This window comes from Vulpes vulpes, chromosome 1 (genome assembly GCF_048418805.1).
Source record: "Vulpes vulpes isolate BD-2025 chromosome 1, VulVul3, whole genome shotgun sequence".
In the NCBI taxonomy this organism is placed as follows: Eukaryota; Metazoa; Chordata; class Mammalia; order Carnivora; family Canidae; genus Vulpes; species Vulpes vulpes.
Genome location: NC_132780.1, coordinates 114,117,360 through 114,134,372, shown reverse-complemented (window position 1 = coordinate 114,134,372; position 17,013 = coordinate 114,117,360). Strand labels below are relative to the sequence as shown.

At 42.0% G+C, this 17,013-nt stretch overlaps 1 protein-coding gene across 2 annotated transcripts in view; it reads right to left on the bottom strand.

Annotated features, from left to right (window-relative positions):
* The window catches only part of TMPRSS7 (transmembrane serine protease 7), a 36,645-nt gene extending 22,150 nt beyond the window's left edge, over window positions 1-14,495 (bottom strand). Inside the window, exons 1-8 of one of the 2 annotated variants that reach the window (XM_072743719.1) lie at window positions 14,448-14,495; window positions 12,303-12,510; window positions 9,181-9,311; window positions 6,644-6,711; window positions 5,313-5,506; window positions 4,302-4,340; window positions 3,372-3,600; window positions 1,742-1,872 (exon numbers count right to left, since the gene is read on the bottom strand). In XM_072743719.1, coding sequence (XP_072599820.1) covers window positions 1,742-1,872; window positions 3,372-3,600; window positions 4,302-4,340; window positions 5,313-5,506; window positions 6,644-6,711; window positions 9,181-9,311; window positions 12,303-12,510; window positions 14,448-14,495 — 1,048 coding nt within the window. Of the gene's footprint in view, window positions 1-1,741; window positions 1,873-3,371; window positions 3,601-4,301; window positions 4,341-5,312; window positions 5,507-6,643; window positions 6,712-9,180; window positions 9,312-12,302; window positions 12,511-14,447 lie in introns of those variants that run through there. The other variant, XM_025990634.1, reaches the window with a different exon arrangement.
* Window positions 14,496-17,013: the final 2,518 nt, after the last annotated feature.

Genomic DNA, 17,013 nt, shown 5'->3' with positions numbered 1-17,013 from the left:
TTTTACTCTCTTTAAAAACATAGCTTAAATGGTTTTTTTTTAAGCTTCTGAGCTTATTTGTTCAAAAGAGTGTATATTATTGAAGAATATACCCAGTTTACGTAACATATTGTTCTGTTTAAATAAAACAATCTAAACATCTATTTTTACTGTCTGGTTATCGTTCTGCTAAAACATAATTTCCTTGAGAGTATTGATTTTTATCTATTCTGTTTGCTACTTTTCGTAACACCTAGAATCATTCCTGACGTATACTACATGCTCAATAAATGTTTGTTCACAAATTCCACTGCAATATTTCTGAGCTAAACGTTAAGTTTGGAGTTAGAGATGCTTTTCAACCCAGTAACATCTCAAAGAGCAAGTTCAATGTGGTTCAATAAATCAATTTTACATTTAGTTTTGTAACAATTCAACAGAGGAACCTATCAAAATAAGCCACTGCCTTAACACAGAGGTGGACCTACGGAGCTATGACCATTTAACTCAAGCCAAATGCACTGCCCTCCCCACCCACATCTCTCATTCTGATCCTTTTGGCCTTGTCGGTGCTGATAACGAAGTTACCAAGACATGACCTATAAGATCTGACCGGTTACAAGGCAACAAATATTACAAAAAGACTAGAGTTTCGGTGAAGGCTCTTTTTGTTTTGTTTTACTCTGTCCACCCAAGTCACTAGGAGAAGAATGCAAGGGAGCCAGGTGACTCTTTATTATCACACAGCTCCCAACACACCTTGCAAAGGGCTTCTCTCTCCTTTGCCACTGGGCTTCCTGCCAGGCCCTGCCAACAGGGGGGTGCTTTGGGGAGCCCAGAATACTGGAGGAGGGGAATTGGGGCCTCCGGGTTTCTTTCCTTTCCTCTTCCTGGGAAAGCCAGCCCAGCAAGGATTCTTACCCCGTCCCCCAGCCCCCCCACATTCTCTCCCAGTCCCCTCCCCCGCCCCTCCTGCCCAGCTACACCTCAGTCCTCTAGCAGAATTGAAGCCTGTTAGCAGTTTTCCCAGCTTCTACTTTATCGGATCTTTCTCAGAGATACCAGCCTGGGCTGGTCTAGCACCCTCTCCTCCAAGGTCTGGGTCCCAAAGTCTGGGTCCCAAGTCCATGAGCACCTGCCTCTGAACTCAGAGACAGCAGCACCAGCTGAGCAGCACCCCTCCCCGCCCCCCAAGGCCTGAGTTTCTGTCCACAGACCCCCCACCCTCACCCCCACCCACTGTAAATTGTGAGCACTGAGACTGCTTTCCTTCATTCTCCCCAGACCCACAGTCTGTATTACACCCATAACACCCTGCAGTTTTCTTTCTGCCTTTTGAGGGACCTAGCTGCCACCTTGGTGCAGAGTTAACAGTTCTTCCCATTAAATTTCCTGTGTTTCTTTTTTTCTTTCTAAGATTTTATTTATTTATTTGAGAGCCAGGGAGCATGAGCTGGGGATAGGAGGAGCAAAGGGAGAAGCAGACACCTTTCCCTCACCCCCACCCCCACCTGAGCAGGGAGCCCAACACGCCTGGATCCCAGGACCCATGAGATCATGACCTGAGCCAAGGCAGCTGAGCCACCCAAGGCGCCCCAGACTCTCTCTGTTTAAATAATATGATCTGTCTCCTCTGGACCCCGAGTCAAGGTCGTCCCTGACTCATACGACTGGTATCACAACACAGCTTCAGGAGAATGAGGCTGGAGTATCACAGTAGATGCTTTCCAAGGTGACTTTTTTTCAATTAGGAAAGACTTACTTTCTTCTGGAATGACCTCGAAAAATGCCCGAATTCCTGATAGCCTCCGTATCTGGGGAGACTTAAAGGACACCAACATGAGATTATTTGTGGAAACAAAGGACATTATCGTTCTTGTGGGTTCACAGATTCTGAAACCAGACAACAGAACAAAAGTCCATCAGTAATAGGTTATTGAGCAGGGAGCCTCCATCCACCACTAATTCCACACGCTTCCCGGGCCATCCACACAGTTCTTGTTACCCAGACTCTGCCAGCCAGATCTTCATCGGCCCCAGGGCATGCTGGAAAGGAGCTGATAAAAGTATAGAAACTTCTGTCCAGTAACTATCAAAGAATTTTCCTGGATGGCTCCCACTGGACCTCCCTTGAGAGCAAGTGAGGCATAGACAACCACTGAAATGGCTACTACGGTCCTGAGCTCTACCCTCAGGAAAACCGGGTTCAAAACTCAGCTCTGTCACACAACTGGCTGAAGGAGCCTGGGCTTTGGAGTAACTAAGCTTCATGAGTGCCTGTTCCTCTACTATGAAATAATATAGAATATGGTAATCCTAAGGTGAGGGTTAAATGAGATAATAGCAGAGTATATCTGGAAGGATGAAAAGAAACAATAACAATGACTGAGGAATGGGAGCCAGTGACCAACTTTTCCCTGTAGCCATTATATACTGTTGGAATTTCTAGCATCTGCATATTCATCACCAAAATATACATACATACGCATATAAGTACTATTAAAAATAATAAAATAATTCATGTGCCTTTTTAGTAACAAATAGTACATGTTTAATAAAGTGTAACTATCGTTATTAAATTATCAAGATAGTAAGCACTCATAAAAAGATGTCTTTTAGGGGACGCCTGGGTGGCTCAGCAGTTGAGATCCTGCCTTCAGCCCAGGGCGTGACCCTGGGGACCCGGGATTGAGTCCCACATCGGGCTCCCTGAGTGGAGCCTGCTTCTTCCTCTGCCTGTGTCTCTGCCACACTCTCTGTGTCTCTCATGAATAAATAAATAAAATCTTTAAAAAAAGAAGAAGGATGTTGCTTCTACTAAAAAAAAAAAAAAGATGTCTACTGTAAGTAAAAAATATTAGGGCGTGTATATATGTGTGTAACTACATATCTATATAGGAATGAAAATATTTGTGCAAAAAGATAACAGACATTTCTTCTGGGTTATGGGACTGTGAAATATTGATCTTGTTTTTCTCTGATTGATTTGGCTTTCACAACGAACATTATACCTCTATAATATACCTCTATAATAAGGGGAAAATTTTTAATTGTTTTACTAATGCTATGTGACCATCAGAGAATATCTGTTCTCACACCCTAATGAAATAGCTTCTACTGCAATTGCAATAAACGTAAAATGAAATGAAAAGTTCTGCTAGATTTCCGGAATATTGGCTAAAGTTCCTGCTATACTGACTTTGATCCTTGTGTAGAAAGCAAACATTGCATCTGATAGACTCTGGCCAGTACAGGGCATACCAAGTAAGGCATGAGTCAGTCTCTGATCTCATGAGTGCACACAAAAATAGTTTTAAAAGTCCAAGGGAAACGAGATACTGCCAAAAAAAAAGACACTGTAAGAGAATCTTTTCCCTCGCCAACCAGAGTACCTATATAAGATGGTGCTCCGGAGTGGCAAGAGGGAGTCGTAAATTGTCAGGGAGTCGGTGACACAGTTGTCAGCTTCCATCTGGACGGACTCTACCGAGAGACGGATCAGATAACCCACAATGGCCACCAGCTTGAAGTGGCACATCAGCCTCCCTGAGGTTGCCGAAATCTCCAGAGGGTAGCGGAGAGACAGGTGATCAGCATAGAAGTCCTGAGAGCAGCCTTTGTCTGCGGAGACAACATTTTTGTTTTGTTTTAGGAATGACTTTTCTAGACCTCTTTATAAAGAGTAAGGAGCAAAGAGTTCATGTGGAGGACATCTGCTATTTTTGCCACCCTGGAGTCTGCTCCCCTCTCTTCTGGTAACAGCACCAAGACTTGACTTTACCTTGCCTCTGTGTTTGGGTTGGGGTTACGCTCATCTCCAGGTCCAGAGATGGGCACATGACCCAGACTGGCCAATGAGAGTCAAAGAGACTGGTTCATAAATGGGCATGCCAGCCAATATGAAACACTAAGTTCAGCCTCAGGACTTCTGCAAAACTTCTGGAAATTTGTGTGGGCCTTTTTTTCCCTGCCATTGTTGCTACTGATAAACTACAAGCTTGTGCCTACTGGTTGCCATTAATGACACTGCATTACAAGAATACACCCAACGAAGCTTCAACAGGGAAAGAGGAGATGCAGAGTCCTGATGATATTTTATTTTAGAACCCGGCCCCAAACATGCCTGAAGCCAGCATATTCCATGTATGTCGCAGTTGTAAGAGCCAATCAGGTGCCTTCTGTGCTTAAGCCAGTTCAAGTGTATTTCTGTCACAGGTGACTGAAAGACCACTAGCCAATACCATCATTTGAAAAAGAAAACTATAGCCAAAAGGAATCCTAATATGGAAGCAGCATAGGAGAAACTGCCTGCCATAACTTACCAGATCCTATGGTTGAAGAGTAATCTGACCGAAGCCCAGCTGCATTGAAAAAACACATGGAAAAGAGACAGTCAGTTCCAGCATTTCATTTTGCTCATATCTGGGATTTGCTTTAAAGAAATCCAGGGAGGGTAGGGGAAGTTGCTTATGTAGTTAGAGAGCAAGTGAGATGGCCATGAGTTCATAGTTGTTGAAGCTGAGTAAGGGTGTACTAGAGTTCATTATACCAGTCTGTTTACATGATGCTTGAAATTGTCCATAGTAACACATTCTAAACATCATTAAAGCTAAAAAGCAACCAAACAAATAAAATAATAATTAGTCTTACATTTGAGTTAGTGTTAGTGGTACAGACTTTTCCCCTAGAGATTTTTTTATTCATTCATTTAACAATATTTATCAACTACACACTATTACATTACATGCTTGGCAGATATATATATTTATATATAATAAATAAATATTTATATATAATAAATAAATATATAAATAAATAAATATTTATTTTTTAAATATATATTAAATATATATATTTAAAGAGAGAAAGTTGCATAATTTTGGGGTCACTCAATTAATTAAAGTATTTTACTAGCAAGTCTAATAATGAAATTTGCAATTTGGTGGGACTTTCAATAATTTACATGGAACACTGGGCAACACTGTATAATACAGGGGCAGTTCTGTCTGGAGAGGGCAAAAGACAAGATAAGCCTCAGCGAAATTCTTTCTTCTTCAGGACTTGGAGCCTTAGTTTGAAGATTCATGAAGCTGAATTAAATAAAGGGAAGGATACACTTCAACAAATTCAATTTTGTATGAATTTTGAACCCACTCCTATTGTCCAATCATTGTATATAACATTTAGCAACTTCCTTTATCAATGTCCTCAACTAATCCTATTTCACTGGGGTTGTGGAAGAGAATATTTCATTATGATATTGACTGTGTTTAATGGCAGCATCAGGAGTCCTGCAGGAAGGAAAGCATAAAAAAGAATTACCCAACAGTCACCATTTAGTACCACAGAGTCCATGTCGACAGCCAAGCCCTGCAAGGTCCCCACAGAGGTTCGGTTTATGATGCTCGTCTGGATGGAGTCCTTCAAGATGGCAGCCACACACTCCTCACAGAAGATATGGCCCTTGGCGTGTGGCATGACAAACACAATCCAAAAGTGGACAAGGAGGCCACCTTTGTTATTGCTGCTGTAGGAAAAAAAAAAAAGAGAGAGAGAGAGAGAGATGTTCAGGTATATATCTCAGGAAGTGGACTCTCATAGAAAGCCAGTGACCCAACTGAATGATTTAAGGTAAAGCCAGTGAGGACAGCTTTCCCACTTCCAAAATTCCTTCTTTAGGAAGTCATTGACTCCTATTGTGGGGATTGGGAAGGGAAAGCATCATAGTACAGGTGTCTTCCTGTGTTGGGTTCACATCTGGAATCCTTCGTGTACAGTTGCATTTGCCTGGAGAATATATGATTTTTATGGATAACAGTATTCACTGTTATTGCAAATAACAACAATTATGATTTTTCATACTTCACCGTGTCCAGTCACAGTGCTAAATCCTACTTTAGCCTACTTAATCTTTATGGGGAAGGTCCTATCATTCCAGTTACAGAAAAGGAAACCAAGGCCAACCACAACTCAAAACCATAAAGCTAATAAGTAGCAAATCCAGGAATCGAGCCCAACTTGGTTTTTAGCCAAACCCTGGAGTGAGACCTCTAAGTGCACAAATACTGTCATGTTTTATGAAAGATAAACCTTAAGTGTTCTATAGTAAATAAGGAAATAGAAAGCAAACAAATTGCTTTCCTCCGAGACATTTTAGTGCCTTTGATATGCCTAAGTGAACTGTGAGTCTCTGCAGATATATTGGAGGTGGGGGAAACATAGCACACAATTTAAAAAATAAGTTTTAATAAAATAAATCAGCTAGAAAAGAAATAAAATAAATTTTAGCAAAAATTATTTGACCACGAGATCCTTTCTTTCCCTCAGGAAATCTCTAGTGACCAGTTTTTTACTGATCACATTTTGAGAAATACCAGACTGTGTTTTGTTTATCCCCCAACCCATGGTAGCCATGGTTGGGCCATTTTGCCCAGAATCATTAACCCCCGGGGTGGAGCCCAGGATCCCAGCTGTGGAGAGAGGACAGACTTGGGCAGATAAAGAGAAAAACTCAGCACGATGGCAGGGCAGAGTGGGGTCACCAGGTGTGCTAAAGCCACCCCCAGGAAGTTACTCAGAATGGTAAGATCAGAGCCCTTCCACCGCCTTGACAGGAATTCACAGGTGTCAATGCAGAAGTCGCACAGCAAGGGACATACCCTACCTGACATCGGCAACCACAGACTGCTTGTAAAACTTAGAGAAGGCAGATGTTGTATAAACCAGGTTTACCTGAAAAAGAAAAACCAAGGTGTCTGACATCTTTCCGTGAAGAACCCGTTACCTTCACTCATTCATTGCCATCTGGAGACACCCTAATCTAGCTTAACTGTCTTCTGCCTACTTCAAAGTTTAATCTTCTCCACAATGAATAAATCAAACTCCTTTAAGCATATTTTCTTTTTTTAAATTTTTTAAATCTGTTTTTAATTTTTTATTTGAATTCAATTTACCCACGTATAGCATAACACCCAGTGCTCATCCCATCAAGTGCCCTCCTTAATGCCTTTGAGTATATTTTCAAAGCACCCCACCAACCTCTTCCTATCAATGCTCAGCAGGGAAAATGTATATTCTTAGGGACACATCGCCGTATTAGCCACCAGGGGGCAGGTGGGGCCCTAGGCCAGGTCTACCGCCCGCCTTCCTACTTCGCAGCCTCTCTGGGGAACACCCAGGCCTTTTGAAATGCCCGCTGGATCCAAAGAAGAGCTATTTCAATTTACCTTCTTTGCCCTTCCTTAGCATTTCTAAAGCCAAACTGAGTCTCTGCCAAATCTCATCCTCCCCTGTTCCCCTTCCTACCTAATGGCAAAACCACCCACCTAACTGTGGGGTTTAAATTCACTATGCAACACAGAGCATGTTACCTAAAAATGCTGAGCCCCACTATTTTTTTTTTCTTGTTCTCTCTCTCTCTCTCTTCTTTTTCTTTCTTCTATAAGGTGATCAAAATGCTTACCAATAATCTTGGGGCTAATTTAAGGAATAATTGATATACAGTAAAGGTAAAGCTAAGTTCAGCTACATAGTCCCTATATAGGCGGCCTCTGGTAAATAGGAGCCACTGTGCCCACTGTTGTTTCAGCTTGCCCTCCCTCCCTCCCAGCCTTGCCCCAGTCTACACCACAGGGTGCCTGTCACAACAGTACAGGGCCACTGTCTCTGTTACTGTGCAGATAAAAATTGGCAACAGCTTTCTAGTTGGTAATATACACCAAGAGCCACGGATAGATATTTTTATACGCTTTTAGGGGATCATCTAAGGAAGCAATCGCATATATACACAATCTATGTAGCAACTTTCTGTAGCATTATCCATCATTGCAAAAATGAGAGACCATTTAAATATCTGATAAGAAGGGACAAGTTCTGCCATTTGCAACCACGTGGATGGAACTAGAGAGTATTCAGCTAAGGGAAATAAGTCAGAGAAAGACAAATATCATATGGTTTCACTCATATGTGGAATTTAAGAAACAGAACAGATGAATATGGGGAAGGGAAGGAAAAATAAAGTAAGATAAAAACAGAGAGAGAGAAAAAAAAATCATAACAGACTCTTAGCTCTAGGAAACAAACTGAGGGTCGCTGGAGAGGATGGGGTGACTGGGTGATGGGCATTAAGGAGGGCACGTCATGAGTGAGCACTGGGTGTTACATGCAAATGATGAATCACTAAATTCTACTCCTGAAACGAATAATACACTATGTGTGAACTAAATTGAATTTTGATAAGTTTGTTTTCTAAAAGGCTACCTCTGGAGCCATTAAAACTTGCGTTTTATCCATTTTTTAAAAAGATTTTATTTATTTATTTGAGATAGAGAGACTGCATGAGAGACAGAGAAAGAGAAAGAACAAGTTGGGTGAGGGCAGCTGGAGAGAAAGAAGCAGATTCCCCACTGAGCAGGAAGCCTGATGCTGGTCTTGATCCCAGGACTCTGGGATCATGACCAGGGCAAGAAGGCAGACGCTTAACCAACTGAGCCACGTAGGCGCCTCAAAACTTATATTTTTAAAAGAATATTTACTTGCATAGAAACATGCAACCTAACATTAAAAGGAAAAAATCAGATTATAAAACTGAATATATATCTCTACTAATATTCCAATATTATTCTGTCCTCTATGTTTATGGGGCCCAGAATAAAAAGGGGCTCCATATCGGGAGATGATGTTAAAGAAAATGTTAATGTTTCTTTTTGTAATTTTCTAGTATTTATGGTTAAATACATTTTAGTTCTATAAGGAGAAGTTTTGTGGGTTTTTTTTAAGTGAAGAGATTTTAGTGTGTTGAGGTTGAGATAAATGTGTACAGCTCCCAGAATTAACCAACATGCATGTAACCTTAGTTCTGGAAGGCATTTTAACGATCACCCAATCCAATTCCTTTATTTTATAGATGAGAAAAACTGGAGCTCAGACAGCTATTTGCTTTTACTCTCAGCAATAAACAAAATAAATACATAACTTACTTATAAACAAATAAATTAATTAGCAATTCTATCAGAGAAGCAATGACAGCCAAGATGAGCCAAATCCCATGTTTCCCTCTGACGACTTCTTTCATCCACCCTGCTCACTTCTGACACTTATGACCCTTCCACCCCAACTCCTCATCCCCTGACCCCTGACCCCACTCTCCCCAGCCTCTCACACAACCCTCTGCCCTACCCCAGTCCCGCCCCATCACCTCACCACTTGCTGCACAGTCCGGGCCATGGACAGAAATTCCCTGGACTCCTTCTGTCGGTATTCAGGAAGGAACTCAATGTTGGTGATGCGAAACATCCCAACAAAGTAAAAAGCATCTTTGCTTTCTGTGTTACCTGTAAGACAGGAGAGGAAGCGGTAAGAGGCCTTCCTTCTGGGGGGCAGTGAGGCATGGTCTGCTCTAGGTCAGCATCGGGCTATTCAAATGGTTTAATTAGACAGCTACATATATCACTGGTTCATAGCCTGTGAAGCTCTAAATGTAGTCAATAACAACACTTCCATCAGCAGCAAATCATCATTTCTCTTAGGAGAGTCTATTCTATTGACTTCTGGTAGATACAAGGTAAAAGATAGGGACACCTGGGTGGCTCAGAAGGTTAAGAGTCTGTCTTAGGCTCATGTGGGACCCCCTGCTCAGTGGGGAGCCTGCTTCTCCCGCTCCCTCTGCTGCTCCGCCTGCTTGTGCCCTCTCATTCTTTACCACATAAATAAAATCTTAAAAAAAAAATAAAGGTAAAAGATCTACCTTTTTGACTTCATACATGTCCTAGAGTCACTAAAGGACCAAAAAAGCATATGCAATTTTCATGGATTCTGAGTCTGTAGAAGGTAAGGAGGTAAGAAATATATACTCTCAAGCTCTGAGGTGAAGTGAGCATAGTGGGAGAAGAGGGAAGGGCCCTCCAGCTGACCTTCCCTGAGCTCCTGGGGGTCCTCCTTAACTGACTTGTGTGGCTCTTTGGCAGGGTGCTGGGCGGGTCTGCAGCTCTGCGATACATGGAGAATTCATTCTTCTCATGAGCCACAAAGCCTGGTTCCCAGCTTAAATACTCTGCCCAGTGAGGACCATGGGATTAGATGTCAGGCCTGCCCGGAAACCCCTGACAACAGGAGCAGGAACACTGCTGTGACTGAGCTGTGTTAGAGCACCAGAGAATAGCTTGGGGAGGGGTGGGGCGGTGGTGGAGATGAAGGGTTCTTCTTTCTGCTTTTTCTTTGTGTTACCGAGGCCTCACTCCAAGTGACATTACTCCCCAGGCTCCCACGGCCGTGGTACATTTCTCGCCTGTGACATATGTCCCACTATATCATAACTTCTGTCTGTGTGTCTGTCCTTTAAGAGTCACAGTAACTTCTTTTTTGTCTCTCAGCCCCTTCTGTAGTTTTGAAGCTCAATAAATGTTTGTGGGAAGGAAGTGAGAGAGGAAGGGTGGTAGAGGAAGAAAGGGAGAGAGTATTCTCTGCTAGCACAGTGCCCAGTACATGGAAATGCTCCATAAGGGATGGCTAAATTAGGAAGAAGGGCCACCTATGTGAGTGATAGGAAGCCACCTCCCTTGTGTGAGCCATCCAGGGTCACATTAGCCCCATGCAGTGGAGTCAGGCTGTGGAGGTGTGGGAAAGGGTCACAGGGGTAGAAGGCCTGAGCTGATGTCCTAGATTTGTTCCTTCAAGCTGTGTGCCCTTGGACGGACCACTTTGAGTCACTGGTCTCCTATATAAAACAATAGTTGTTTTTATTCCTGATTTTTGCAGGGAAGTGCTTCTTAGATTGCTGTTGTTGTTACGGACTCTTTAATAAAACTTGAATGAAAGCCATGCCTTCCATCTAGAAGCTCGCACTTATATTAGTAAGTACTCAAGGGTCAGGATGACCACAATACAAACAAGATCAATTTAACCTTGAACTAGATTACATTTATCTAACTCTTCAGCTCAGCCCAACATACAATAACCTGCGTGGTCATAACACTGTTGTTTGTTGAACAATTCTCGATTATTCTTACCAGTTTCCCTTCACTCACACTAGTCTATCTTCCTGAAATGTCTTTCTCTGATTTGTAACACAGGCAGCAGACTGCTTCTACACAGGGATGTTCCAAAACTTTACACAAAAATTCTGAGGCAATGTGTGTCAGTTGAGGGCCAGCAGAGAACTGGTGGGAAATAAGTTGGTTTGTTCTAGGTTGAGGTTGTGTTTTGTGTTTGTCTTAACTGCCTAATGACTTGACTTCCTTCCCTAGTCTTTAAGCTCCTTAAGGATAGAGATTTTGTCTGCTTTCCCACTCTGCTTCCATGCTGATCACAGGACCCAGCTCCTGTGGGCATGCTCAAGATATGAAGGAAATGAATTTTGAACAACCAGTTCATGAAGTCTATTCCTGGGCAGGTTAGATCCCTCTCTCCTGTGATTGAAATGTAATTGCTTCGGCAAAATAAATAAATAAACATCAATAAAAATAAAAAACCAACTCACACTCTCTCTCCAGTACTGAATTGTGAATTTTTCTGAAAGTAGAAAATGCATCTGTGAGCTTTCTGAGGGTAAGAGATATATCTTGGTATGTCTGATGTCTTACATTGTACCATGCAAAGTACAAGTAATCAGTTTGTATATGTATAAGTCACCTAACTGTTCAATACAATATTCATTAATTCTTTGCCTATAAATCTTGCTTTGCAACCAATTTTTAATACCCTCAAGAGTACACATATCTTGTAGCAAACATATTAACATGTATGGGGGTTGGAAGTTGAGCATAAGTCGACAAATGCTATAGTTACTGAGCTGCACGGGTAAATGCTCTTTAAGAAAAAGCTCAGTCATAACTCCTGTCCAACAGGATCAATCTGATAGACAAAAACACAACCCATCAGCTTGACAAAAACACTGGAGCGAAAGATGCATGAGTAAAAGGAAGCTCAGGGAGCTGGAAGTGTGAGGTTGCCTAGAAACCAGCAGTGGGTGGAATGAAGAAATGAGACAATTTAGAATTCCATTCATTTCTTAAAGCTAAAAATGCATTACATTTCTGAACTAGTCCAAAGCTCCTGAGCATCCATCCTCCTCAGCTCTTGTCATCCTATCCCCCATCTCTGCTCCTCCCGCTCCCCTGTGGGAAGAAAGCAGTGGTAAAAGAAGAAATGGGAAAGACAATTCTGTTTTCTTCCTCCTTAAGACCTCAACAGCTTGGGAAGTGGCTATCAGTCTGGGAACTTGGGAAATTCTATCAGACACACCCAGGGGCAGATTGAGTGTGCATTGCAGAAGCTGAATCCATAGGCCAAGCCCTAGCCCCAAAAGAACATGGATTTTCACTCACTGATGTAGAGCCACAGAAGCGTCCAGGCTATGACTGCTAGGATGAATAGAAACACTGTGAAGACAATGATTTTGTTTTGGACATTCCAAAAGGGAGCTTTCTTCTTGGATGGCTTCTTGGGTTTGACTTTGCCGATGGGTTTTCGAGGTGCTCGTCTACCTGGCAGCTTCCCTTGGGCACTGACCACCTGAACTGAGATATTGGATATCTTAAAAAAAAAAAAAAAGGAAGAAAGAAAGAAAGGAAAAGCAAGAAAGAAGAAAGAAAAGAAAAGAAAGAAAGAAAGAAAGAAAGAAAGAAAGAAAGAAAGAAGAAAGAAGGAAGGAAGGAAGGAAGGAAGGAAGGAAGGAAGGAAGGAAGGAAGGAAGGAAAGAAAAGAAAGGAAAGGAAAGGAAAGAAAGGAAGAAAGAAAGAAAGAAAGAAAGAAAGAAAGAAAGAAAGAAAGAAAGAAAGAAAGAAAAAGAGAGAAAGAAAAAGGAAGAAAAAAAGGGGAGGGAGGAGATATATTAGTTTAGAACACATTTGGAATGGAGCCACCCAGTCAGGAGACTCTTAGTGCTAAAAGGCCTAAGTATATCCACCAATTCATTGATATAAGTGTAATGAATGGACTTGCATTAAATCATGCAATTAAAATCAGAAAAATCAGACATTATATGAACCACAATGAAGCAGTCCCCGAATCCCCTCCTCAACTCTTCAATTCTGCTAAGTAGATGCTGTAGAGCACGGGCCTGAATTTCATGGACCCTCATGGCCCAGAAGACCCGAAGGTCAGGAGGTTAGGAGTGAATGAAGGTAACATCGTGTGTACACAGCCAGCTGTGGGAATATGTGTGTCTTTCACGTGTTTGTATTATACTGCTTTACTCCCACCATCAATTTCTTCTAAGGCAGGACTGAACATAACTGAGTTCCTCATAGCAGCAGATTGATTTCTTACTTATGGCTTCCTGACCGGGTGATAGGAAAAAAAAGTTAAGGATGATGATGCTCTGGCTCATGTAGGGCTGTGGGATAGGAACCAGTGCCTCCCGTGCATGCACTTTTAAGATTACCAATGAGATGATCAGGGACGCAGTTTCTCAATGGCAAATAAAAGAATTATTTGAAAATAAAGAATGAAATAGAGGACTTGGAAAATTCTTGGTTTTAGCGTATTGATATGCAAAGTGTTCTGTGCGAGAGGAAAAAATGCATTATTTAATTGTTTCCCTCCTCTTTTTTTTTTTTCTCCTCTACCCTCTGTCACCTGATGCTGTGAATTCTTTAATAATGTATGCAAGAGTTTAGCTTCTTTGAAGGAGAGATTTATACTTGTCAGGGTAACTAAACTCCAGTGATGAAATAACCTTTAACCACACATTCCTTCAAATGCAACAATCTAGAACACCAACTGCAAAGAAATCATCTCTCTTTTGAGTCCTCTTAAAGAGTTCTCTCATTCTCTCTTACTCACCCTCACTCTCCCCTTCAAAGTCCGTGTCTTCCAGTCTTTAATCCTACCAATTAATGAGGTAATAGGTGGCCAGGTACATTCTGAATTATTCATGGCCCCCTCATTCTTTTTGCCAAACACCCTTGTCAACCCCTGGAGTGAAATGTAGCTTACATCCTTCCTGGTGAAATTGAACTAGACCAGGCCTCATTTGATGTGATGTCCTGCGGGCACGAGGGTGGTGTTTCTACAGAGAAAAAGCATTCTATTGCACAATGAGCGAAATCTGGGGTCAAACTACTTTCAAATAGTTCCCCAATGAAGCAAAAAAGGGAAACACACAGGAATGCTGGCACATGTAGGACTGACAAGACCAAGGTTGGGGCTTTCAGGGCAGGAACACATTATAGGCAGTCTCAGTTAGCACTGATTAAATTTTAAAATGGAATTTGTACAGAGATCAGTACAATTTCCCTGGAGTCTTAGAAAAAACAGTTGCGAATCAATTGCCAAGTACAGGGCTTTGAAACAGGCTCACATTGGTAAAATCCATTAAGCACCGTAAGAAGATAAAGTCTGTTATTATTGGTCTCTCTTTTTATTTATTTATTTATTTTTTTGTATAAAGAACACGGTCTCATTTTACTATCAAGGTCACCAATAAATGGCGTTCAAGTAAGACAGAAGGCTTCCCATACCCTACTTACCTTCACATCAGCAGGCTTGGAGGAAACATCAGCGCTTTCTTTGTCCATTGTTAGTCTGTCCATGTGTGAGCATCCGGAGGGGTCTCAAAGCCAGTTTGATCCCCTTACATTCTCGCTTGGGAAGAATTGGTGGCAGTGTTCAAGCTAGCTTTCAGAGGGAAGGAATCAATTTACCTCCACCGGGTTCAGTTCAGAAACTGAAGCTGCCTCATTGCTATATAGTGAGTATTAAAGGGACCTAGCACCCCAACTTTGCACCCCAAACCACAGGTTGCTGAATGTAACTCTACGAGGCAGAGCCTCAAGGCAAGATTGCCTCATATGGACACATTCAACAATCTGAAAATATTTACAAGCCATTATTAAAATGTTGCCTCCCGGTTATAAAATTAGTAACAGGGAGGAAAAGTTAAATAAATTTAAAAAAATTTTTACCTGTATCTTCTAAAGAATTTACTGAGAGATCTAACTTATAACCCCCAGTCCTCTGCTTCTTAGAAATCTCCACACCCCCATTTCTCTTGCTTGGATCCAAGAAGGTTCCAGAAGCCTCACTCTCCAATTCTGCCCTTGACTGTGCAGTGCTGTGCTCTGAAAATCCCCATTCAAGAGGAATTTTTGCTTTCTTCTCACCAGTCTTGCAGTCCTGGGTTTTTTTGGATAAAACCTCCCCGCACTCATCTCTCCCGCACTCATGTCTCCCGTTCTTGCGCAAACCAGGCTGCATTCAGTTCCAGGGTGGGAACTGGGGGAATCGTGAGGGCCATCTGCCCTTAGCACACAGGGGAGGCAAAGGCCTGGCTTGCTCACACATTACACGGCTCTTCCATCCCTGTGAAACAAACAGGCTTTTCTGTGAGCACCAAGCATTCCTGGAAAGCTGATCAATGGCCCTTTAGGAGAGAAGCACTGCTCAAGATGCCATGTCCGGAGTCATTTCATAAGAAAGCATGTGAGAAACTGGCTGCTGAAAGCAGTCCAACATTAGTCAGGTAAAGACAGAAGGACAGACAAACTATATCATGTCGTACTGATTCCCTTCCTCGCTTTGCAATTAATTAATAACACTGATGAAATGAGTAGTAATGCTCTAGGTTTTATCATCATAAGATTGGGAAATCTAAAAAGAGATTGCCTCTCTTTTCTGTATAATTTCCCTTATTTCTAGAACTACTCCTTTTACCAGTATAAGTAAGCCCCATGTTCTGGGCAGTGGACACTAACAAAGACTCTCTGCTTGAGAGTCAACCCTGAGACAGGCTCCTCTGAGCCCTCTTTTTGACTAGGTCACCTCCTTGGGCCCTGTCCTCAGCCTACTGGTTGTAGCAAGAATCCTGTTGTCAGTTTAGTGAGAATCCCTACCCCCACCTTGACATCTTGATCACACTTGACACCTGATCGAGGTCCTCATCCCTCACCATTGATATATAAAATCCTTAGCCTGTCTTTAGCGAGAATCATCCCAACCCTTGATGTTTTCTCTTAGTGATTTTCCACCCACGGGCTCCCTTACTCTGCTCATTGACTGCAAATCACCAGCTGTCTTTACTGTTTCTGGAGTTGGGCTAAGTTATATCCTGCGGTCTCTTTCCCCCATTGCAACAGTACTGAATAAAATATGTCTTTGGAGCCTTTCGCTGGGCATCCAGCTCTGTTTCTCTTTGACATCACCATGAGTGGGGAGGGTTAGCAAATAATGGAAGGCTGGTTTATGCACAGAATTTTAAAACAACTAGAAAGCCAACTAAAGTCTGCTTTCTAGTATTGCCATATGCCAGCAATTCTAAAAATGTCTAGGGATGCCTGGGTGACTCAGTGGTTGGGCATCTGCTTTCGGGGTAGGGCTTGATCAGGGCTTGATCCTAGGGCTCTGGGATCGAGTTTCACATCGGACTCCCTGCACGGAGCCTGCTTCTCACTCTGCCGATGTCTCTGCCTCTCTCCCTGTGTCTCTCATGAATAAATAAATAAAATCTTTTTTTAAAAAAAATCTAAATGGGCAGCCCAGGTGGCTCAGCGGTTTAGCATTGCCTTCGACCTAGGGCATGATCCTGGAGACCTGGGATCGAGTCCCACATCAGGCTCCCTGCATAGAGCCTGCTTCTCCCTCTGCCTGTGTCTCTGCCTCTCTCTCTCTTTCTCTCTCTCTCTCTCTGTCTCTCATGAATAAATAAATAAAATATTTTTAAAATAAATAAATAAAAATTTAAAAATCTAAATAATGTGTAAACAAAAAAATACTCCTCCCTGAAAAAAAGCTTTGACTGGGATAACTTTGAAACAATTTCTGCTCATCACTGCAAGAATTTTAAAAAATATTTATATACAAGCTTCACATGAGCACATTTTTATTCTCATCTTTCAATAAATAATGAATGTCATGTAGAAGTTCACTGGGAGAACTCCCATTTGTACACTTGGTCTCAAACACAAAAGGACTCTGTGACGCATGCTTATTTTAGGAGTAAGTTTCTAATGGTCTGGAATCATTTGAACTTAGTTGGTGCAGAATCCTGGATTTCCACAAACCCCATGGAGCTACATATTCTTGCAATTAAGCAGAAAG